This window comes from Tursiops truncatus, chromosome 18 (assembly GCF_011762595.2).
Source record: "Tursiops truncatus isolate mTurTru1 chromosome 18, mTurTru1.mat.Y, whole genome shotgun sequence".
Lineage (NCBI taxonomy): Eukaryota > Metazoa > Chordata > Mammalia > Artiodactyla > Delphinidae > Tursiops > Tursiops truncatus.
Window position 1 is genome coordinate 3,044,127 of NC_047051.1, and position 25,944 is coordinate 3,070,070.

A 25,944-nucleotide genomic window follows, 5' to 3' on the forward strand; every position below is an offset into this window, starting at 1 on the left:
GCCCAGGTTCTCCTCACAGCCCAGCAGCCCAGCGCAGACCCACCCGGGACCAATTCACACCCAAGTCACCAACGTCTGTGAACAGACCTGTCCGTGGCCTCGTTAATTCTTGCTTCCCAGCACAGTTTTAAAATACTTTCCCTAGTTGGGGAGCGGTTTGCATTGTTTTCTTCTATGCAAGATTCCTTCCTTTACGTTACAAAAGTAAAAGGCAAAATAGATCTCATTACCTCTGCTTAGACACTTCAAAACATATTTTGAAACCACAGTGAAAGTGACTCATCAACCTGAGGGAAAAGCACTGATCCCACACATGTCCCTTCAGAACCCCGTCTAACGTTGAGTCTCCAGGACCAACAGAAAGAGCTGGGGTTGAACTGTGTCCCCTGAAGATCTACTGGGAGTCCTCATCCGCATACCTGTGAATGTGACCATAGTGGCAGGTACGGAGTCTGCAGGTGCAGTGGAGTTAAGATGAGGTCATACTAGTAGATGAGCCCTAATCCAATGGCTGGCGTCCCTGGAAGAGGAGGGAAATGTGGACACAGAGACAAGACGAAGAAAGATGTGCGGCCCGAGGCAGAGATGAGAGCCACGCACCCGTGATCCGAGGAGCCCGCAGGGAACCCCGAGGCCGGAAGAGGCAGGGGGTCCACCTCTTGGGCTTCCAGGGGTGGGGCCCCGCCTGCCCAGCCATGACTGCAGACATCTGGCCTCCGCAGCAACGAGGATACATGTCAGCTGCCTTAGCCCCCGAGGTAATTTGTTACAGTGGCTCCAGGGAAGCAGCACAGCAAGGTAACTCAGGAGAAAATAGTACAGGCAGAAAGCATATTCTGACCACGTGAAGATTAAAAATTAAAATCAACTAAAGCAAGGAGACCTTCCTCTGGATGAGCCAGAGGTGCCGTGAAGATGCAGGTGAGTACCACGAGCAAAGCCAGGTTTTCACAGGTTCTCAGAGTCCTGGGTTCCGCAGGGGACGCAGCACAGGCACCGGGCTGGAGGGGGAAGGAGAAGCATCTTGACAATGCATGTGGCAGAGACCGTGGAACAAGGTTACGTAACGACACCTGTGACTCTGGAACACCTGTGACCTGCTGGAACCACACCAGGCGCGTCACCGTATTTAACCTTCACAACCACCCTATGAGGTAGGGGCCACATTTTACTGATCAGGACACTAGGGCTACGATAAATAAAATTACTTGCTCACAGAGCCAGAAAGGGGAGGGGCCCCTTTTATACCCCAGTCTGTCTGATTTCAAAATTTCTGCCTTTTCTGCTCGGCCACCTGCATCCAAGGCGTGTACCATTACAGAAGGAAAACAGAGCTCTGTAGGTTTTCCAGCCCTTAGCTGTCGAGTGTTTGGAGGGAGCGGAGAGGAGACGGCAGTTATGAGAGGCTCTGACAACTGTGCCTGGGGAACCCACAGACCGCTTCTCAAAATCTCATCTTAAATGCATAAGATAAAAAGTGTATTCCATCGACAGATGGAGGGATAAAGAAGATGTGACACACACACACACACACACACACACACACACACACAATGGAATACTATTCAGTCATAAAAAAGAATGAAATTCTGCCATTTGCAGCAACATGGATGGACCTAGAGATTGTCATACTAAGTGAAGTAAGTCAGACAGAGAAAGACAGATACTGTATGATATCAGTTCTATGTGGAATCTCAAAAATAAAACAAAACTAGTGAATAGAACAAAAAAGAAACAGACCCACAGAAAGAACAAACTACTGGTTACCAGTGGGGGGCAGGGGCAAGATAGGGGGCGGGGATTAAGAGACATAAACTACCATATATACGATAAATAAGCTGCAAGGATATATTGCACAGCACAGGGAATACAGCCAATATTATATAATAAGTATAAGTGGAATATAACCTTTGAAAATCGTGAGTCACTGTTAATATACCTGAAATTTATGTACTATTGTACCTCAACTATACCTCAATGAAAAAAATATACACATCAAACATTTACAGAAAAAAAGACAAGATAGTATTATAAATGAAGCTGATTATTTTGAAACGCAATTTTCAAAATATTAACAGAATCTTGATATAGTAGTATAGGTAATATGAGTTAAGAGGACTGGAGATAGGTCTAAAAGCTGTCACACTTTGAAGTACTGTACTGAGGAGTACGAGAAATTTTAAGAATATCAGCAAAAACTGTCATGATGTGAGATGTGAGAAAGATCTGTGATTTCCATGGTGATTATATCACAGGTGTTGCTAAAATTGCTCTGGTTTGATGCCTACATTCATAATAGAAGGAAATGCTATCTTTTAGTGTGAAAATAATAAAATAACCACTTCCTGATTTCCACTGACGTAGTCCTTGGATGAACATAAGTTAAAACCTCCTAGTTTAAAATGCTGAAGAGGGTGTGGAGAAAAGGGAACCCTGCTACACTGCTGGTGGGAATGTAAGTTAGTGAAGCCACTATGGAGAACAGTGTGGAGGTTTCTCAGACAACTAAAAATAGATTTCTCATATATGATCCAGCAATCCCACTCCTGGGTATGCATCCAGACAACTATAATTCAAAAAGACACCTGCGCCCCTATGTTCATAGCAGCACTATTCACAACAGCCAAGACACGGAAGCAACCTATGTCCATCACAAATGAATGGATAAAGATGTGGGGGCTTCCCTGGTGGCGCAGTGGTTGGGAGTCCGCCTGCCAATGCAGGGGACACGGGTTCGTGCCCCGGTCCGGGAGCATCCCACATGCCGCGGAGCGGCTGGGCCCGTGAGCCATGGCCGCTGAGCCTGCGCGTCCGGAGCCTGTGCTCCGCAACGGGAGAGGCCACAGCAGTGAGAGGCCCGCGTACCGCAAAAAAAAAAAAAGCAAATATTAACGCGCATGCGGACACTTAATTTACTACTGATTGCCCAGTTCTCCGAGCATAAAAAAACCCTTAAAAGTAACTATGAAAAATCTGGGCTCTGGAAGTGCCCCCTCCCCTGCCTTTGTAATAAATCATTCACAGGAATTCCATTTCTGGGCTTAACTAAAACCCCCCCATCCTACATCTCAGAATCAACAGCAGCACAGTGCTAGTTTGACAGCCAGGTAGAGAAATGATAGAATTGTAGGTTGTTGCTTTACGTGTGGACTCATGACAAGTGAAGAGACAGTTTAAAACCATCATATTATGAAATAAATGCACATAATGACTCCACATTAAAATGTATTTTATCTGAAACACATGATGAAGTATAGAGAGGTATACTCAAACTTTGCTTTCAATTAATAAAAAGCATGATTTTATAAAAATGAACTTGCTTTCCTCTTTAGAAATTGTTTAATGGTTGAGGACAACTGAATATTCCAAATTCAAGAACCATGTTTTAGAGCTGAATGTCAGAAGCCCACTGTTTTTCTAAACCTTTTTTTTTTTAACATCTTTATTGGAGTATAATTGCTTTACACTGTTGTGTTAGTTGCTGCTTTATAACAAAGTAAATCAGCTATACGTATACATACATCCCCATATCTCCTCCCTCTTGCGTCTCCCTCCCACCCTCCCTATCCCACCCCTCTAGGTGGTCACAAAGCACCGAGCTGATCTCCCTGTGCTATGTGGCTGCTTCCCACTAGCTATCTCTTTTACATTTGGTAGTGTATATCTGTCCATGCCACTCTCTCACTTCGTCCCAGCTTACCCTTCCCCCTCCCCGTGTCCTCAATTCCATTCTCTACGTCTTCATCTTTATTCCTGTCCTGCCCCTAGGTTCTTCAGAACTTTTTTTTTTTTTTAGATTCCATATATATGTGTTAGCATACGGTATATGTTTTTCTCTTTCTGACTGACTTCATTCTGTATGATAGTCTCTAGGCCCATCCACTTCACTACAAATAACTCAATTTCATTTATTTTTATGGCTGAGTAATATTCCATTGTATATATATGCCACATCTTTTTTTTTCAAACTTCTACTCTTTTTATACAGCAGGTTCTTATTAGTTATCCATTTTATATATATTAATGTATACGTGATAATCCAGTATACCAATTCATCACACCACCACCCGCCACTTTCCCGCCTTGGGGTCCATACGTTTGTTCTCTACATCTGTGTCTCTATTTCTGCCCTGCAAACTGGTTCATCTGTACCATTTTTCTAGGTTGCACAAATATGCGTTAATATACGATATTTGTTTTTCTCTTCTGCCTTACTTCACTCTGTATGACAGTCTCTAGATCCATCCACGTGTCTACAAATGACCCAATTCCGTTCCTTTTTATGGCTGAGTAATATTCCATTGTATATTTGTACCACATCTTCTTTATCCATTCATCTGTCGATGGGCATTTAGCTTGCTTCCATGACCTGGCTATTGTAAATAGTGCTGCAATGAACATTGGGATGCATGTGTCTTTTTGAATTATGGTTTTCTCAGCATATGTGCCCAGTAGTGGGATTGCTGGGTCATATGATAATTCTATTTTTACTTACTTAAGGAACCTCCATACTGTTCTACATAGTGGCTGTATCAATTTACATTCCCACCAACAGTGCAAGAGGGTTCCTTTTTCGCCACACCCTCTCCAGCATTTGTTGTTTATAGATTTTCTGATGATGCCCATTCCAACTGGTGTGAGGTGATACCTCATTGTAGTTTTGATTTGCATTTCTCTAATAATTAGTGATGTTGAGCAGCTTTTCATATGCTTCTTGACCATCTGTATGTCTTCTTTGGAGAAATGTCTGTTTAGGTCTTCTGCCCATTATTGGATTGGGTTGTTTGTTTTTTTAATATTGAGCTGCATGAGCTGCTTCTATATTTTGGAGATGAATCCTTTGTCCCTTGATTCGTTTGCAAATATTTTCTCACATTCTGAGGATTGTCTTTTCGTCTTATTTGTAGTTTCCTTTGCTTTGCAAAAAACTTTTAAGTTTAATTAAGTCCCATTTGTTTATTTTTGTTTTTATTTCCATTCCTCTAGGAGGTGGATCAAAAAAGAACTTGCTGTGATTTATGTCAAAGAGTGTTCTTCCTATGTTTTCCTCTAAGAGTTTTATAGGGTCTGCTCTTACATTTAGGTCTCTAATCCATTTGGAGTTTATTTTTGTGTATGGTGTTAGGGAGTGTTCTAATTTCATTCTTTTACATGTAGCTGTCCAGTTTTCCCAGCACCACTTATTGAATAGACTGTCTTTTCTCCATTGTATATCTTTGCCTCCTTTATCAAAGATAAGGTGACAATATGTGCATGGGTTTATCTCTGGACTTTCTATCCTGTTCCATTGATCTATATTTGTTTTTGTGCCAGTACCATATTGTCTTGATTACTGTAGCTTTGTAGTATAGTCTGAAGTCAGGGAGTCTCATTCCTCCAGCTCCATTTTTTTCCCTTAAGATTGCTTTGGCTATTAGGAATCTTTCATGTCTCCATACAAATTTTAAGATTTTTTTGTTCTAGTTCTGTAAAAAATGCCATCGTTAATATGATAGGGATTGCACTGAACCTGTAGATCGCTTTGGGTAGTATAGTCATTTTCACAATGTTGATTCTTCCAATCCAAGAACATGGTATATCTCTCCATTTGTCGGTATCATCTTTAATTTCTTTCATCAGTGTCTCTTACTTTTCTGCATACAGGTCTTTTGTCTACCTAGGTAGGTTTATGCCTAGGTATTTTATTCTTTTTGTTGCAGTGGTAAATGGGAGTGTTTCCTTAATTTCTCTTTCAGATTTTTCATTAGTGTATAGGAATGCAAGAGATTTCTGTGCATTAATTTTGTATCCTGCAACTTTACCAGATTCATTGATTAGCTCTAAGTGGTTTTCTGGTGGCATCTTTAGGATTCTCTATGTATAGTATCATGTCATCTGCAAACAGTGACAGTTTTACTTCTTCTTTTCCAATTTGTATTCCTTTTGTTTCTTTTTCTTCTCTGATTGCCATGGCTAGGACTTCCAGAACTATGTTGAATAACAGTGGTGAGAGTGGACATCCTTGTCTTGTTCCTGATCTTAGAGGAAATGCTTTCAGTTTTTCACCATTGAGAATGATGTTTGCTGTGGGTTTGTCGCATATGACCTTTATTATGTTGAGGTAGGTTCCCTCTATGCCCACTTTCTGGAGAGTTTTTATCATAAATGGGTGTTGAATTTTGCAAAAGCTTTTTCTGCATCTATTGAGATGATCATATGGTTTTTATTCTTCAATTTGTTAATATGGTATACCACATTGATTGATTTGTGTATATTGAAGAATCCTTGCATCCCTGGGATAAATCCCACTTGATCATGGTGTATGATCCTTTTAACGTGCTGTTGGATTCTGTTTGCTAGTATTTTGTTGAGGATTTTTGCATCTATATTCATGAGTGATATTGGTCTGTAATTTTCTTTTTTTGTAGTATCTTTGTCTGGTTTTGATATCAGGGTGATGGTGGCCTCGTAGAATGAGTTTGGGAGTGTTCCTCCCTCTGCTATATTTTGGAAGAGTTTCAGAAGGATGGGTGTTAGCTCTTCTCTAAATGTTTGACAGAATTCGCCTATGAAGCCATCTGGTCCTGGACTTTTGTTTGTTGGAAGATTTTTAATCACAGTTTCAATTTCATTACTTGTGATTGGTCTGTTTATATATTTATATTTCTTCCTGGTTCAGTCTTGGAAGGTTATACCTTTTTAAGAGTTTGTCCATTTCTTCCAGGTTGTCCATTTTATTGGCATAGAGTTGCTTGTAGTAGTCTCTTACGATGCTTTGTATTTCTGCAGTGTCCATTGTTAACTTCTCCTTTTTCATTTCTAATTTTATTGATTTAAGTCCTCTCCCTCTTTTTCTTGATGAGTCTGGCTAAAGGTTTCTCAATTTTATTTTTCTTCTCAAAGAGCCAGCTTTTAGTTTTATTGATGTTTGCTATTGTTTTCTTTGTTTGTATTTCACTTATCTCTGCTTTGATCTTTGATTTCTTTCCTTATAATAACTTTGGGTTTTGTTTGTTCTTCTTTCTCTAATTGCTTTAAGGTTAGGTTGTTTGAGAATTTTCTTGTTTCTTGAGGTAGGATCGTATTGCTATAAAATTCCCTCTTAGAACTGCTTTTACTGCATCCCATAGGTTTTGGGTCATCGTGTTTTCATCGTCATTTGTCTCTAGGTATTTTTTTATTTCCTCTTTGATATCTTCACTGATCTCTTGGTTATTTAGTAGTGTATTGTTTAGCCTCCATGTGTTTGCATTTTTTACAGATTTTTTTCCTGTAATTGATATCTAGTCTCATAGCATTGTGGTTGGAAAAGATACTTGATACGATTTCAATTTTCTTAAATTTACCAAGGCTTGATTTGTGAACCAAAATATGATCTATCTTGGAGAATGTTCCATGAGCACTTCAGAAGAAAGTGTATTCTGCTGTTTTTAGATGGAATGTCCTATAAATATCAATTAAGTCCATCTTGTTTAATGTATCATTTAAAGCTTGTGTTTCCTTATTTATTTTCATTTTGGATGATCTGTCCATTGGTGAAACAGGGGTGTTAAAGTCCCCTACTATGATTGTGTTACTGTCGATTTCCCCTTTTATGGCTGTTAGCATTTGCCTTATGTAATGAGGTGCTCCTATGTTGGGTTCATAAATATTTACAATTGTTATATCTTCTTCTTGGATTGATCCCTTGATCATTATGTAGTGTCCTTCTTTGTCTCTTGTAATAGTCTTTAAAGTCATTTTGTCTGATATGAGAATTGCTATTCCAGCTTTCTTTTGATTTCCATTTGCATGGAATATCTTTTTCCATCCCCTCACTTTCAGTCTGTATGTGTCCCTAGGTCTGAAGTGGGTCACTTGTAGATAGCATATATACGGGTCTTGTTTTTGTATCCATTCAGTCAGTCTATGTCTTTTGGTTAGAGCATTTAATCCATTTACATTTAAGGTAATTATTGATATGTATGTTCCTATTACCATTTTCTTATTTGCTTTGCATTTGTTATTGCAGGTTTTTTCCTTCTCTTATGTATCCTGCCTAGAGAAGTTCCTTTAGCATTTGTTGTAAAGCTGGTTTGGTGGTACTGAATGCTCTTAGCTTTTGCTTGTCTGTAAAGGTTTTAATTTCTCCATCAAGTCTGAATGAGATCCTTGCTGGGTCTAAACCTTTTTGAACATGAGACTTTGTTAACGCTGTTTGACTTCCTTTGTACAGAGAGGGAGAGGAATCAGGAGGAGGGGGAAAGGGACTTCCCTGGTGGTCCAGTGGTTAAGACTCTGAGCTTTCACTGCAGGGGGCGTGGCTTTGATCCCTGGTCGGGGATCCCGCTTGCCGCATGGCATGGCCAAAAAATAAAAGCTATCTAGAGATGACTTAAAGTATATGGGAGAATGTGAGTAGGTTATATGCAAATAATACACCATTGTATGTAAGGGATTTGAGCGTCCGTGGATTTTGGTATCTGTGAGGGGGAAAGGAGAAGGGGAAGCAGGGCCCAGCTTACTCTCTGTGGAGGACAATGAAGGATGATGTCTATGTTCCCAGCATCAACGCATTTCAAGCCACGGTTGGCAGCACAAATATACAAATCAACAGCCCAGAATGTCTTTAGAATCAAGGAAACTAAGGGCCACTGGAGTAGAGTGCAGAACAGCATCTTCATAATCATGATGGCCTCTGTGTTCTAGCTGAGGAGGTCCCAGGTACCCAGTCGTCCCATGCTGGGCGCCCCTCAACGTTTCCCTCTCCCTCCCCAACCACAGCTACAGTTAATCTCAGAAGGAATCTAGTCCATCACGTCCCATGGAACAGTCTCCTAACGCTTCCTTGTCTCCAACCCATTCTCCATCCTACCACTAAAACACACATCAGATCGCAGCTGGCTGTCACCCCAGAACAAACCCGGGGTCGTCAAAACCTCATCCAATGTGCCTTTCCAGCTCCGTCTTCACACGCAATTATTCACCAGCCACACCACACAACTCGCCTTTGCCACACACCACTTGAGGCAATTGGAAATGAGGGAAAGGCTGCTCCCGCTACGATACCTTTTTGCCCCTGTCAATCTGGAAATTTTATCCTTCAGCATTCAGTTGAAATATCACCTCCTGCAGGAAAACTTCATCAATTCCCCTGGGCTCTGAGCTCTCTTTCCTGTGCCTCCGTTAAAACCACTGCCATATTTTTATAGCCTTGATTTATTTATCTGGGTGTCACATGACAGCAGCTACTTACATTCTTTCCAAATTATCCAATACCATTGTGACATCCCCGGAGTCCGCAGCCTGGGAAACCGGCAGTTTAAAAAGCTTCATGAATGGGTCAAGGGATGAATGGGTGACTGGTGGACAAAGGAGCAAATAAGTGAGCAGTTCTGGGTGGCAAGGAAGCTGTCCTCACCCTACATTTATATGTGATTTTATAAAAATGAACTTAAGTTATCACTTGAGGATAACTAATATCTCGAAACCTATAACAATATCTTAGATCAGGAAATCAACCATCCCATTCCTGTCTCTTTCATAACCGATTTGAATTCCATGTACCCTGGAAACAAGCCGACTTCAATTTTCTTTCCCCCATTGTCAACAATCCTGTTTTAAAGTCTCCTATTTGGGACTTCCCTGGTGGCACAGTGGTTAAGAATCCGCCTGCCAATGTAGCAGACACAGATTCGAGCCCCGGTCCAGGAAGATCGCACTTGCCGCGGAGCAACTAAGCCCGTGCACCACAAGTACCGAGCCTGCGCTCTAGAGCCCGCGAGCCACAACTACTGAGTCCACGCGCCACAACTACTGAAGCCCACACGCCTAGAGCCTGTGCTCCGCAATGAGAAGCCACCACAATGAGAAGCCCACGCACCGCAACGAAGAGTAGCCCCCGCTCGCCGCAACTAGAGAAAGTCCACGTGCAGCAACGAAGACCCAATGCAGCCAAAAATAAATAAATAAGATAAAAATAAAATAAAGTCTCCTATTTGGTACCAGACACATGAGGGGCAAGGTAATGCATCTTTTCTAACCAACAAGTTTTCTCTGCTGGCGACAGAGTGTAAAAGGAAAGATTTAGGCCTTTTCAAACGTCTCTCTTCCATATTTTAGGCTCAGTGGGAAGCATCGCTACATTGGGAGGAGAAAAGGGCCCGGGACGCAATGACAGGAGGCAGTGGATGACGAGGGCGTGGTGACGGGAGGGCGGGAAAAGCACTCCAGAGGGAAGTCAGAGGAGGGAGGGCTTCGTGGGGACCTGCTGTTCCTTTCGGCAACACTCACTGACGTCAGATACACTCTGTCACCCCCTCCTTTACACTTTAAAGCGTCCAGCCCATGAACCTGAGGAGTCAAGTAAACCCCGAGCCTGATTAGATCTGCTGTTCCCCAGGAGTGCTCTGGGTAGAGCTCCTGGGGCTGTGGGAACAGGGACCACCCCGGAGGGAAGGAAGACCACAAGGCGGCACCAAGGTGTTCCGTGAGAATCGAACACGCGATGCTGCAAAAGATCTCGAGGATGTTTAGTTCAAAACCTGCAGTAAAAGAATTACAGATGGGGCTTCCCTGGTGGCGCAGTGGTTGAGAGTCCGCCTGCCGATGCAGGGGACACGGGTTCGTGCCCCGGTCCGGGAAGATCCCACATGCCGCGGAGCGGCTGGGCCCGTGAGCCATGGCCGCTGAGCCTGTGTGTCCGGAGCCTGTGCTCCGCAGCGGGAGAGGCCACAGCAGTGAGAGGCCCGCGTACCGCAAAAAAAAAAAAAAAAAAAAAAGGCCTGGCTCCAGCCCCTGTGGGGCTTGGGAGGGGCCTGTAACCTCTCCAGGCCTCAGTTTATCCATTGTTTAAAAACAAAAACCCAAATCCAAAAATGTTGACCTCCTTGACAGGGTGGCTGAGCTTTATTCACTGAAAAACCATCCGCTAAACATGAGTGGTTGCTGCTGATACTTTCAGTTGTAAGAGCCAATGACATCGTTAAAGTTCCAAAGGGAGGCAGTAAAACTCCCGCCCCGGCAGAGGGTGTAGCACTTTCTGATCAACGCGTTTTAGACCCAATTCTTTATTCCACCATTTACTTCTTGCTTGGAAGGTGTTAATTTCATCCCTGGGGAACTGCTGTTTGTACTCTATAGAGATTCCTATCCGGTTAATAGAGTCCAATGAGAAAACCAGGACTACAAGTCATGTTTAACTCTTTCAGGGGTTAATGCCTCTCTTTCCTAAACCAAGAGTCAGCGGGGGTAGATGTGGAAGAGAAATGCCCAAACCTAACATACAGGATATCAGTACCTAGAGGAGCCTCGGCCTGGACAGCAGGTCGCAAGCTTCAGTGCCTGAGATATTTCCCTGGGTATAGTGTTAAAGGTCCAGATTACTGCTTCTGATTCAGTAGCCCCAGGTGGGGCTCAGGACCTGTGCCTTTACCCTGCAACCTGGGTGGTCCGATTCCAAACTGTGAGAAACTCGGGCTACAAGATGGGAAGTAATTTGCAGAATTTAACTGGTTTGTACTGAAGGGTCTGACCAAAGGCGGCAATTTTAACCAACAATGAATATGATAAAAGCTAATATTTATGCTTTATTGTTAATATTAATGATTACTAATATAGCCAATAGTATAACTTTAATTATAACATATAACATGTAATGTAGTAATATTCTAATTTTAATTATAAAATTAATATAATTTTTATAATATTGTTTAATAATATATATAATATATGTAATATAATAATATAGTTTGTAATATGACAAGATAAATTATAAGATTAATAATAATGATATTAAGCTTAATAATATTCTACTATGTTCCTGGCACTGTGGTATGTATCTTATATGCATTATTTCATTTACTCCTGATAGCTATTATGACCTCCATTTGTAAAGAAATGAGGCTTAAATAAGTCAAGTATTTTTCTTAAGGACGTACAGCTGGTTAGCAGCAAAGCCAGGACTTGAACTTGGGCAGCGCTCCTACAAAGCCCGACTATTCTACACTGGAGAGCCTCCCCACCACTGGGAAATGCTGGCATCGCTGGCTGGCAACCAACCCTGAGGCTCCCCCGCCCCCATTCCTGAACTGGGGGCGACCCCCTGCAGTCCTCCCCTCAGCTTCACTGTGCTCCTCCTGAGTGACTGGAGCATTCTCATCGTCCTTGTGTCCTCACACTGTCCCTGGTGGGAGAAACGGAGGTAGCGTTCGGTTTACACAGGGACGTGTGACAAACTGTGATGTGCTCCTGTCAACTCATGCCTACGGCCTTCCTTCTGAGGGTCGTGGCAGACACATCAAAGTGAACGTGTGTCACCGGGCCAGCGGGAAAGTAATTCCCAACCTCGGACACTCTTTCTTCTTGATTATCATAGGGAAGCTTAAGATGAGATAAACAGAACACGAGAAAAACATATGTACTGCCATCAGTTTCTTAACCATCAGGCTCAAGTTTCCCGCAAAGAATACTGACACTACTTTTCTACATTCCATAACTTCATTAAGCCTTTGTTACCCACAAATTAAAACAAGGCACCAAATAAGCAAAAATACTAAAACTTTGACAAATACACTGTGATACTGGTTCATATCATTTCTTTTAAGAATTTCATATACTTTAGAAAGCTTAAAATTCATAGCAAATATGATACAGTATATCATTTATACTTGACTACAAATGGTTATTAGAGTAATTTCTATAAAAACTAGGCTCTTGCGCAGGTATACAGGTATACCTACAATTGGTGAATTTTGTCATGCAAATTATACCTCAATAAAGCTCCTAAAAATCTTGGGCAGGTTTTCTAGGGTCACTACATTTACCTCTATGTAGGCAACCTCATCTTTCTGGAATTTCTAGGCTCTGTGAAACAGCTGTGGATAATTCTAACCTCCAGCAGAACTGTTTAAATCTCCCAAGTACCTATTTAAGTAACCTGGAGAGTAATGTCTAAGTAATCTGCAAAGAGTCAAAATTATGCAATATTTCCGTGTCTCTGATTAAATTACAGAAAACACAGTGCCTCGGAACCACCATTACGTATGAAGTACCCTTCTGAGCATCGTAAAGCTCTGGAGTTCCTAATCCACGCTGAAAACAGGCCTGACTTAGCGCCTCCTGACCTGCTGGAGTGATGATTCCAGTACCAGAAGCTAGACAGAGGCTTTATTTTAGTGACAGTGTACCTGCTGATGCCACAGAAATACCCGCCTTTTTCAGAGGCAGCAGCAAAAAGTTGGCAGTGGTCCAGGGGCAGGGGCTGACGGAGCACATGAAGTCCCCAGGCCGGACAGCCCCAGGGGGGATGGTGACCTTGGCGGGTCGAAGCCCCACTGCATCCCGCAGAACTAGAGTCTCCCAGTCCAGCGCTCAAATCGTCTCAACTGCGTAAGGCTGCATACCGCGAGGGCTTGCGACGATTTTGAGGGCACACGTCCCTGAGGAAGAAAGCTACAAGACCCTCAAACATTTGAGCGCTGGAGCCAACTGTAAGGGTCCCCTTGAGCTGCCATCGTGTTAGCGCAAGGGCTGGGTGAGGACCTAAGTTCAGCGCTGGTCCAGTGTCTTTGGGGCTTGATTCTGGGTCCCTACACAACAGTATCCTCTCCGTCGGCAGTCACCTTTGACTTCTCTTTCCGCCCAGACACTCCAATGCTAATTAAAAACATAACTGCAAAATCACTTTGGAATCAGCCCCTGCCCCATTTCCATGGCCTTAGTTCAGCGCTCATCACCGCTGGACTAGACTATCGAGGGACTCTGTCTGTCCCCAGGGCCGTCCCATCCCCAGCCTCTCTGTGTAGCCAGCCGCACTCTGTGGTCCCTGCCTCACACTCCTCTGGCTTTCCACAGCCTGCAAGGTCAAGTCCACACTCTGCGGGGCCCAGCGAGGTCCTTCCTAATCGTGCTGACGGGCCTCTCCAATCTCATCGCTCCCGCTCACCCAGCCACCCTGTCCAGCAATGAGCACAGCAGACTCACCTCCTGTGGACACGCTACAGCAAAGCTGGGAGCTAAGGACTCCACGTGCATCGCCCTCTTAACCTTCCCAAAGACCCTGGGCAGCCTCTAGGCAGCCGGCAGCCACTCTTGCCACTTTACAGCGGAGGAAAGGAAGCTCAGGTCGCTCCCCTGGCTGAGTCCCGCCCCGTGTCCCACACCTCCCCCTCTCCACGCTTCCACCTGGACTGGAAGGCCCTGCCGCTCTCCCTCAATTGCCACCTGGTGCATCCCCATCCTGATCTCCTTCAAGACCCCACTCTGGCGTTTCCCCCTGCATCGTGCCCTCTTCACCTGGAGCTAAGAATCCTGTCTGTGTTGCTCCAAGGCGCCTAGTACATTCCTCCTGACACGTTAGTTATCACAATTACCCTTATATATCCCAATCTACCACTTGGACTTCGAGCCTAGAGAATAAGAGCCATTTGCTTTTTTTTTTTTTTTTTTTTTGCGGTAGGCGGGCCTCTCACTGCTGTGGCCTCTCCCGTTGCGGAGCACAGGCTCCGGACGCGCAGGCTCAGCGGCCGTGGCTCACGGGCCCAGCCGCTCCGCGGCACGTGGGATCTTCCCGGACCGGGGCACGAACCCGTGTCCCCTGCATCGGCAGGCGGACTCTCAACCACTGCGCCACGAGGGAAGCCCCCATTTGCTTTTTAACTCTTTCTTTTCCGTGTCTGGCACGCCCAGGTAGGTAATAAATGAATGACAAGGTACGCTTTGTTTATTATGTGTTGTTTCACTCACTCTGTCCTTCCTCACATACTGGATTCCCTCCCCCATGTTTCAGAGCCTTGTTACCTCCAAGATCGCTGTGGCAATAAGTTCCTGACAGTTTTCCCTCCGGTCACCTTGCTAGTTTTCTTCTTTACTGATGGTGAATTAACTTCTCCCACACACAGTTTTGAGCCTGGCCCTTCTCTATTCAGAAACATCTTTGATTCCTCAATGCTTATCAAGTAACGTACAGACTATCTGGAATCCAAAAGTCCATGATCTGAACCTAACAATTTCATCTTAACTGGGATGGTTCCGCAACACCAGATCAAACTGTTACATCCTGTTCTCTCAAACCACATAAAATCGCTGTACATCTGACCACTGAAATGCCCCACCTTCCCCTCCATAACTACCTGCAGAAATCTCACCTTCTTCAAGTCAGATGTGATCACCCCTATTAAGCTTTCCTTGATTTGGGACGTGGGTAAGAACCACAACTCCTGTGAAATCCCGCAGCATTATGGCTTTCCCTCTTTTGAGGAATTTAATCCATTCTTCATATTCTACTATGACTTAGGTACATCTTGGGTAATCAGTAATCTTCCTCGACATCACCCACTATTCCTTAGAGCTACACCTGAGTGTCTTACACCTGGGAGGTACTCCAGAATTAGATGAGACGTGTTACTGAATAAACATGTAAATCTCACAATCCTCCAGAAGCCTGCAACAGGGTGAGTGTTAACAACCAGTTTTGGAAAAAACGGACCTTAACTGGCCACTGTCTGAAGCAGTCAGGTCAGTCGAGGATGGAAAGATCATCAAATGGATAGTGACCAGCAGACAACGTCAGCCAGTGTGGACCGTCAGCCACAGTTTCCTTGGTTCTTACAAACCTCCAAGGCACAGAACGCTCTCGCACATTCCACCTCTGAGAGGTTCAAGGGCTTTTGCCTAACGTGTGGCATCTTTTGGAAGGCAGAGCTGGGACCCCAACCAAACTAGAAACATTTACCCAAAGAAGACTTAAGCTCCCTGTAAAGGAGTTCAATGGATTCTCATCACTTAAAAGAGCTTCATCTACGGTGCATGTCAGCACCACCAGGAACTACGGCCTGTGTCTGTACCTTTACGGGGCAACAGGTATAAACGCTCAGCTGCATTTCACAACCAAGTAACAATTTCAGTCTCGTTCCCCAGATCATCGCTGTTACAACAAAGTTTACCACTAGGTGGCAGGAGTACAACGCCAAGGAGGCTATTTTTGGACATTCTTGTTAAACTGTGCAGTTTTTCAAAGATTTTGTCCCTTTTAGAGTAGTATGTTACAAATAAATGATTCTAAATTTAAAAAATTATTCTCCCTTATTGAAAATTTCATGATGCATATGCATCTTAAATAACATAATATACACAGGTTTCAACTTTTTAAAATTCAACCATAACCACAGCCCAAAATAGCTTTAAACGTATAGGTGGAACCATACTCTGAATAAATTAAAAAATAACAGCGTACATTAAAATATAGTAAAGACTGTTATTTAGTTTTATGGGAGGCTATATAAGACTGATAAATACTGCTTCTAACCCATGAAGGTTGGAACTGTTGCATTTCGCAAGGTGCTTTTTGTTTTGTTTTGTTTGCACTTTGTTTCTAAATGTCAAAATAAAAGGACGTTTCAGACTATATTTTGCAAGTACTTCTCTGCAAGTAACACTAAATATTACCAATATATACAATGCAAACTGGGCAAAATCATCACTATATTTTCTCTCTCTGACATTTACTCTAAAAGCACAAGAGGAAGCTTGTTGTGCTACATGAGAATTTTGCGGAAATGAATGCAACCTAAAAATGTAATGAATATCTTCAAGAAAATCCGTAGAATTATCAACATGCATGCACTCTTAATAACTTGTGTCCTTCTGCTTTCTCTCTTTGGTGATCCCTTGTGGGTAGAAACTAAATGATATAAACTAAGAACAGCAAATATGCATATAAAAGTATATAATGGTCAAAAATTACCCTGGGAAGTAACTAAGTTAGAAACTTAACTCTTGAATATGTTTAGTTAATACGTGCTCAGGAATAAAATATTTTAATGATTTTTTTTTTGATTTTGTTAAGCAGAAAATAAAATCTCCACCTTTAGCATAAAGAACCCTCTAGAACTAGGCAAATCCCTCTTTTGAAGGAGGAGGGGTGTGTCCTGAACCATCAGTATGGCAGGACGGGGTGCTTGGGGTAAAGAATTACACTTCATCTCATCATCCAGGGAGAGGTGAAGCTCAGACCGGCTCAGGCCTTGATCAGTAACACAAACCAGAGCAGAGTCGGGAGTCCTTCCCACGGCTGACACCTAGTCCCGTGTCCTTACAACTGTTCCATGGACTTCTTTGGAAATATGCAAATGAGCAAGTGGTCATCAACATACAAGACCTCTGGAAGACAGACTGGCCGCCCCAGGTCTCCATGCAAACCCAGATCCAGAAAAGGTGAGGCAGCCTCCCTTCTCTGGCTACCCAGGGACCCATGAGGCAGGTTTAGATCTCCTCTAAGTGATGTGTGGTAGGCTCTACCTTCTAAGACTCCCTGTAAAGCAAAGGTTAAAGACAGTCCAGAGGCTGCCTTGGCTTCCAAGTTTGCTGTATCATTACTCATCTACAGGCAGCAAGGCAAAACTGAGGTCCTATCCGGGGATCGGTGGGAAGGAACCGCTGCAAGCACCAACTTATACCTGTGATACAGTCTAGGAACTTACGGATAGAACAATTTGCAATATGGACACATGCATGCATCTATCTCCTCGGCTCTCAGCTCTGTAAGGGAACATTACTGAATGCATTTATAAAGTGAAAATTACACAGTAAGGTTACCCGGATTCTTGACAGGATATGAAAAGACCATTGCTCTTGGAGCCTTGACAGTTATTAGTGAATTCAATTCATGAGATGCTTATGTTCTACTCTAAAAATAAGTACATGCTACTTTAGATAAATAGGCTATTTTTAAATTAAAGTATGTAGTTACCAGTAAAAAATAAATAAGTACAATAACCATCATAAAAATTCCTTTGAACCATCAACACTCAGGCGTTGACAGGTATCAAACTGCACGTTTCTAATTCAACTCCCGGGAAATAAAGCAGTGGCGGGTCACCAAGGATGTCCCGCTCGGCCCTTACCTCGTCCGTCTTTTCTTCTGGACAGTTCGTCCCCCCGAGGCCCTGCTGCGGGTGGCTGCCGGCGCCGGTGTTCTCACTGCCCAGGTCACAGGCGGTTTGCACCGCATCCTGGAAGGACCCGGGGCCTTGCTCCCTCTGGACGGGCCCCTCTGCCCTTTCCTCGCTGTCCACTGAACTCAGGGACAGCGCGCTGACGCTGTTGGGACACTTGGCAGGTGCTGCGTCGGGGCTCCGAGGGCTGGGGGGCTTGGGCGTGGTGGGCCTCGGAGGACCGAGAGGAGGCTCGGGCTCCACGGGAGACCGGTCGCCAGGGCCCGGTTCCTTGGAGCCTCTGTCCGACACCTCCCGGGCCGGGGGCCTGGAGGAAGAGCCGGGGGCGCGAGGAACGGCACCTCCGGCAGCCGCGTCACTGGCCGAGCCCCCAGCACCCGCCAGCCCGGGGTCCTGGGGCTCCTCGCCCCTTCGCCCGCGCTCGGGGCCGGCGACCGCGCGGCGGGAGTAGTCGTCGTGCAGCCGGCTGTGCGGCCGCGGCCCGGGCGGGGCGCCCCCGGGGTCCCCCGGCCGGCCGGCCGCGCCGTCACCCACGAGCCGCAGCACCCGGGCCAGGTCCGGGGCCCGCAGCGGGCTCCTGCAGCGCCTGGGCCTCGCGGGGGCCCCGCCGGAGCTGTCGGAGTCCGCGGACGAGCCGCTCAGCGTCCTCCGCGGGGCCCCGCTCTCGGGCGCGCGCCGCAGCTCGGCCAGGTGCGAGGCCGACTTCCTCCGGAAGGAGCTCTTCTTGAGGAAGGTCAGGCTGTCCGTACTCTTGCTCCGCCTGCAGACGCCGTTCCTCTCGGGCTCCCGCGTCGGGGCCTCGCACGCCGCGGGCTCCGGGGCGGGCGGCTCCGGGTCCAGGAGGCGAATGCGCCCCAGGCCGTAGGCGCGGCGGATGCTGCGGGACCGGGGAGCGCCGCGTGCGAAGCCGTCGTCGGGGTCCTCGGGGTCCGAGCCGTCGGACGCGAAGCCCGGCCCCGGGGGGCACCTGCCCGCGGGGGCTCCGGCCGCCACGCCGTTGGGGACCGCCTTGCCCAGGTCGCGTTCCTCGGCCCCCTCTTTGGCGGCGTCCCATCCCTCCCGATTCTGAATTCCCTGGAGGACCGAGGTCTTCAGTTTTTTGAAAGACCCCATTTTCCGGAAGGAGGCCAGGGCGTTCCACGTGGAGGAGCTGCCCACGAGGCCGGCGGGCCGGGGCCGCTCGGGGTCGGCGCGCGTCCTGTTCGCGCCGGCGGAGAAGAGGCGCAGGAGGCGGGCCGGGCTGAGCCGCGCCTCCCGTCGACACGCCGGGTAGGTCACCATGCCGGGGTCTTTGGGATCAGAGATGGGACCGGGGACCGCAGCTCCGCGCCCGTGGCCGTTCTGGGCCGTGGTCATGGTCTGGGGTCCGGGAGCCCGCGGGCACAGGGCAGCGCGGTTCAGACCCACGCGCGCCTCCGTGTCCCCCGGCTCCTCGCGCACGCCTTCCTCCCAGAGGCCGCCGGCCTGGCCTTCCCGCCTGCCGTGCACATCAGGCTCCGCGGTCGTGGTCACCGCCTGCAGCGGAAAACAAAGCAGGGAGTTAGCCGTCTGCCCCCAGAAGAGCCTCCCTCTATCAACGGGGGCTCATCTATTTTGTTTAATAATTGCTAACAGAAAACCAGACCTGCCCCCTGACAGGGCCGATCACATAAAACCTATTTTAAATTAAGTTAAAATGTTACTTTTTTCTCCTAATTCATTTCGCATTAAATGAGAGGGAAGAATGCAAATTATGCATTCATTAAAAAAAAGATAATTATAGGTTGTGCATTCAATATGATGGTAAACCCTGAAATCCACTGGAACTCGTTACAGGAACTTTGGAAAAACTTCTAGAATGAAAAAGCCAAGGCATCATTCAAGACTATGTCTTCTCTTTATTCGAAATAGAAGACATCTTCAGTTATCTCACACACACGCGCACACACAAAACCCAACACTATTTCAAAATGTGCCACAGGGAAACGCTGAACTAGGTTAAATTTAATGCGGCTGGTAGGAGGCTGAGTGTTTAGTATACAAGAGGCCTCAGGCAGGGATGCGTTGTGATGGAGACCAAGACACTTTTAGCTGCATATTGTCTACAGATTACCCCAAAACTCTAATGACTGAGCTACAAAGCGCCACAGGGCCACAAGAGCAGGAGGGACCACGCTGCGGTGGCCTCAGGTCAGGCTCTGTGAAGGAAACGGCATTAGAAGTGCCTCTGTCAGAGGACTCTATAACTGGCTGGGGAGTGGAGGTGAGGATAATACTGAAACATTAGAAATTCAGACACAGAAATTCAAATTAAACAAATACCCGCACCGTCTACCTTGCTCCCTCAGACCCAGAAGCCCACTGTACACCTGTGTCTGTGCTCTCCCCCAGGTACAAATGCTGCTCCCTCAGCTTTTGCCCATCAGCCCTCAAGGGCTAGCGTGCTCCCCTGCACTCAATGAAGGATAGCGAAGGGAGGGAGGAAGGAAGGAAGGGAGGGAGGGAGGGAGGGAGGGAGGAAGGGAGGGAGGGAGGAAGGGAGGGAGGGAGGGAGGGAGGGAGGGAGGGAGGGAGGGAGGGAGGGAAGAGTCTGATCATAACCCGAAAAGGCCACCATTTATGAAGTGCTTACATGTCAGGCCCCTGTACTAAGTGCTTTCAAAACATCATGACACTGAGTAGTCATGCAAACCTACAAGGTCAACCGAATGACTTCCATTTCATACACAATCAAATGGACGCTTGGGCAGGTTAGGTAATTCATCTGGGGGTCCTGCGGCTCCCCCACCCCAAAGCCTACGCGCTTCTTCACTGCTTCAAACTAATGAACAAAGACAGAGGCAGAGATGGGATTTGAACGCAGGCATGACTCCAAGTTCAGTGCCTTATGACATAACCCGGACTTAAGTCAGATCCCGGAAGCCCTCACGACGGCAGTCAAGGCCGTTATTCCGGAGGCAACATTAAAGGCAGAAGAGAAGGAGCAAGTTGTATAAAGACCTTGAGGTGAGGCCCCAATTTGGCTTATTCCTCTCACATGCAGAAAAAAAAATCTCATGCAAAGAGGTCTCATCTGCTTCTTCTCTCCAAATTCTCTGATGGGTTCATTTTCACTTGCCCCTACCTTGTGCCCACTGAGGAGGGATTTCCAGGGAGAATCATGGTTAAAGCGTTGATTCCATCCAGGACCAGGGAGGCTACACGGATGTAGACCCTGGAGCCTTTCTGATGTCCACTTACCCAGTTCCGCTCATCAGAAGGTGGATGGGGTGCCCACATGCCCTCTGCAGTCTAATGTTCAAACAGAGGCATGAGGAGCCCGGAGAGCTGTAGGTTGCATTTGAATGAACCATATCAGTAAAATCTCACATCATCCCGGCGCCGAGGGTGGATGTGAAACCTACAACCAGCTGCAGAATGAATCCACCACCCAGCATCACCCGTCCATCCTCACCTGCTCTGGGAGGGACAGGCACGAGGGTTGTTGCAGCTTGTCACAATCTTGAAATGAAGCGGATGGTCTGTGCCAACTGTCAAGTCCACTGACTGCACATTACGTAATAATAGTCTTGTTATGACCTGCCCTGGACCCAGGACAGACAGGATCCCTGCCCTGTAATCTGGCTGGACGAAGACAACATACTGACACCACCACCAGAGGGCGCTATGAGACCGTCTATAACCAAGGACCCAACTGTTAAGCTGACCCTAAGGGCGCAAGGGGTGCAGGGAAGCGTTGCTTTACTGCTGGGTGGTTTGAGAATGGTCTGTGGAGGACCAGGGGCCAGGTCTAGGTCTGAACCGCCACCTGAATCTTGAGTAAAGTCATTTCAGTAACCTGTGCTTCAGCATCGTCTATAAACTAAGAGGTGCCGACGTTTATGTGCATCTCAACCAACCAATCAATTCATGAGCCTCTGTTGGCCTGTGTTGGATGTGTGTAGGCCCCATGATAAATTCAAGGCAGTGACAAGGTGACTGCCCATTCTAGGGGGAAAATGCCACGGGTACAGGAAGATTGGGGGGCAGTAAGTTCGGGTGCCCGGCTGTCCCAGTTGGCCCACGCATGGGGCGTCCTCCAGGATATGGGACTCTCAGGATAAAACCAGGAAAGTTCGTGGCAAAGCGGGATGACTGTTCACCCTACATTAAGGAGAACAACGTAATTGGAAGGATGGATCGATGTAATGTAATAGTGGAAACTCGGTGAAAACAGCTTTAGAAAAACCTACCTCCCCTTAGTCTAACTCTGAGACCGTCTGCAGGTGTCTGTCACCTTCTTTGAGAATCCCTTGCTGCTCCCCCTAAAGTGAATTAGACCCCTTACTCTGTGGGTTCCAGGCATATCACCAGATTGTTTTATAAAAGCATATTATACTGATCTATATTTATCATTTTAACAAGTTGACGTGGCTGCCTTCAGAACAAGACCATTAACTCTTTGAGAGTAAGAACTGTGCTTTGCACACCAAGATTATTTAAGTTTATCTGGATATGAATTTTGTATCTGTTATCCTGCCTTGTCAATAACGGTACCACGGCTAACGATTCATCATTACATACCACCATATCATTCCAATGTGAAGATGTTCACATTTTTACAACACTCAAAACTCTAAGTATGTACTTAAAGCTTATATAAGTCTTAGGATACAGACCCAGTAAAATACATTCGTATCTGAGTTTCTAATTGGGGCAACATGCTTTTAAAAGACCAGTGACTTACTATTCCACGAACAACGTGACTGTTGTCTGCTGCTTGGAACGAAACGGAAAATCACGGAAGAAAGCTTTTCCTGGAATTTCCGAGTAACATACCAACTTGCATTATTTAGAACTAATACTTTGACCTCTATTCACTAACAAGGGTTGCAATTCAATCAGTGGTTTTGTAGCAAGTCTTGTAAATTGTGGGAGCTCAGCCAGAGATATTTATGAACAGAACTACAAGAAAGAATTTTAGATGGGAATATTGTGAAATCCATTGTCTAGCAGCTGGATTCTGGATTGTTTGAACTTTAGAAGGGAACATTTCTTCTCATTCGTCATGAGAATTCTCTGAAAACAACCATGACCAGTCATTTTTAAATAAGAACTTGAATTTGAAATTCAGGAATACATACCAGGCTGATGTACAAACGAGGTTTTCGTTACATGTTCGGGTAAATGATAGGAAATGTGACACTGGAAGCAAACACTGAAATCTGGACGCTAAAGGGGTGAAAGCACACAGCCTGGAATCACAGCATGGCAGAATATGGCCTCAGGGAACGTCCAGCTCCTAACCATAAAGATGAGGACCCCTGGTCAAGCTACGACAGGTGAAAGCACTGGGCAGCAGGGGACGTACTGGCCAAGCCCCAGGGTCACCCTAGCCCTCCTCCTTTCCCGCCAGACCTCAGCGGTTAGCCTAAGAGATTAGACTGTGCATCTCGACAATCCTGGTCTGGCCCCCCGCCACCAGTGCGTCCACCTGGAAGGCTTCCCTGACAAGTCCCCTGTCCTGCGGTCTAACTCACCCCCCATTCAGCCGCAGTGTCCTTCCCAGAGTGCAGACGGACACGTGCCACTTCATCTAGGGATGCTGGCTGCCTCCAGACCTCAGAAGTGTCACGTCTCAGCCCAGCATGCCACACCTTTCCCTCTAGGGATGCCGACTGACTTACAGCCACTGTCCCTCGCACTGCGATGCTCTGGGCCGTTTCCTCACTGGCTCTCAGAGCCTTTCGCAGACATTCTTGTCTCTCTGTATTAGGGGACCACGGTCCCCAGGCTCCCCTGACCAGTGGCTCCCGGTCAGGTTGGCCAGTGGGAAGCACGGGCGGGAGACGCCGTGTGCGGGAAGAAGGGAGATGACGGGGCATCCCCTCTGCCTGGGCCGCTGCTGGGGCTCGTCCAGAAGCTGCTGTGCCCCTCCTTAGCTGCCACTCCTGCTGGGGTCCCTGCCGGTCCTCGCTCCTGTGCGGGGGGGTGGGGCACTGGCACCTGGCCCCCCCTTTCTCTCCAGCCTCGGGAGACAGCACCTTCCTGCTACTGTCCATCTGAGCTCTTCTGGCTTCTCTCGTTTCTCAGCTGAGCAAAATCATCCCTCAGTTAGGGTCTCTTTGGAACGTCTAGAGATGCTTCTCTTTTCCTGACGGATAAACATGCGCCCCGCCTGTCTAACTCAGATCAGCTCTTCCCTGGAGGCTCTCTCTCCTTCCTCCCCAACTCAGATGCCCGTCCTCTGTGGGCTCCTGTGGGAGCTGCTGTTTCAGCACTTGCCACGGTGCTCTGCAACTCTGGTCTCTCTGTCTGCTCTCTCCATGTAACTCCGGTGAGGTTAAAAAGTTCTTTGAAGGCAGAGACCAGGTCTTTTTGAACTCTGCATCCTCTGCTCCAGCCAGTGACTAATGAAGGATGGGAACCCCCTCCTCTTGCACATCCAGGGCCGGATCCTCCTCAGCTGTGAGGCTGGCCTGTGCATTGTAGGATGTTCAGCACTGCCGTTTGCTGAGCCTGCCCGTGTTATCCTCCCCTTTCCCTTCCTGGTAGGTCCTTTCCTTCTCTTAGTCATTCCAAAATCTTTCCCAGAACCTTGCTGGAATCAAGACTCTGACTGGGAGCTCAAATTCTAGCATCCACACTTTATGAACAGGTTGTATTCTAAAGGGTTACTTACGGGCAATCTATTTCCCCATAGACTCTGTCCACCAAACTACATTTAACCGATAATATAGTGAATTTAACCATAATTTATAACATTTCCATAGGAAAATGCATCTAAGATTCAATGGTGGGTTCTAGTTCCAAGGATGAAGTTCCTTTCCCCACTGCCCGGTCCTTAATACAGAACCCTCTCCCTCTCCCTTTCGACCCCCGTGTCCACATCTCAAAGGAAGACTGTCCTTCCCCCATGGACGTGGCATCCTTGGGGCCTCTCCAGGTGAAGACGGGGGAGGATGCTTCAAACGAGCAGAGCTCTGCCTTCATTTAAATACCCAATCATTTGTGTCTAAAACTGAAAGTATACATAAAACCGTAGCTCGGACAAGACTGGGTCACTGTATCTCTGGGAAGGGTGTCGATTCTATACAAGGTGTGACGGGCTGGCTGGCCTTATCTGGGTTACTAGGCTAAACCGCGTTCCTGCATGTGAGAATGGGGTTTCCCAGTAGGGAATGGCTGCTTGCTTTGTCAATTCTGAGGGTTTGCAAAGGCAGGCCTTAGGCCAAAGAGAGGAAAACCTTCCTTTGGTCTCTGAAGTCAGGGGTGGGCAGGTCTAGCCAGGCGTGCTAGGGTAGGTCTGCACCTGAGCTGTGCTTCCTGGCCGTGACCTCAACGCTCAGCGGAGTGCCAGCCTCTGAACCCCGCGTCCTGCCCCCCACTCTAAACCCCGGGGTTCCTGCACCTGTTCCCCAGCCCCCATCCTTCTCACGGTAAGTCTGCAGCAGTAACCTCCCAAGTTCTCGGTGAGGACTACGTCATGCCAGCAGCCAATGCCACAAAGGATGTCACCACAGCAACGGGGCCTCCCCTGCACTGACGGTTCAGAGTAAAGAAAGTTTTCCAGATGGGTGGCCCTAATCTTGAAGGCACTTTGAAGGTCACTGGAGCAAAAGCAACGTTTCTGCTTGCGAGAGGCCGTTTAGCGGAAATCTGGAGCTGGGCGTCCCTGGGCTCACCCCGCAGGCTGCACGCAGGCTCCAACAATCAACACAGCTTGTATACCCAGCATTTGGTAAAAACCATTTATAAGGGTATATATGTTGGTGGTGTGTTTTCCCTGAACTTACGTTACCGCTCAAGGTTTTTGGTTTTGTCTTTTTGCATAAAATGTCTTTCTGGGCATAGAACCCCAGTTGATAACACTGCCTTTTGGAGGAAACAAGATCAGCCTTCCACTCCGTTTCCATCCAATTGGGTCTCAGTTTAGGGGGTGTGGGAGCAGCACGTCCTGCCATCACTACGGACAGGGGTCCAGAGAACACCCTCCCCTGCTCTGTTCAGTCGGCATCCCGCACCCTCACAGTGTTCACAGCAAAGCAGCTGCTGAAATGCCTTGTTTGTCAAA

At 46.8% G+C, this 25,944-nt stretch overlaps 1 protein-coding gene across 7 annotated transcripts in view; it reads right to left on the reverse strand.

Annotated features, from left to right (window-relative positions):
- SPATA13 (spermatogenesis associated 13) overlaps positions 1-25,944 on the reverse strand; it is a 257,965-nt gene that overhangs the window by 52,951 nt on the left and 179,070 nt on the right. For all 7 annotated transcript variants that reach the window (XM_033843704.2, XM_073794961.1, XM_073794963.1 and 4 more), the window contains one exon: positions 17,862-19,427. In XM_033843704.2, the coding sequence (XP_033699595.1) occupies positions 17,862-19,427 (1,566 nt within the window). The remainder of the gene's footprint in view (positions 1-17,861; positions 19,428-25,944) is intronic.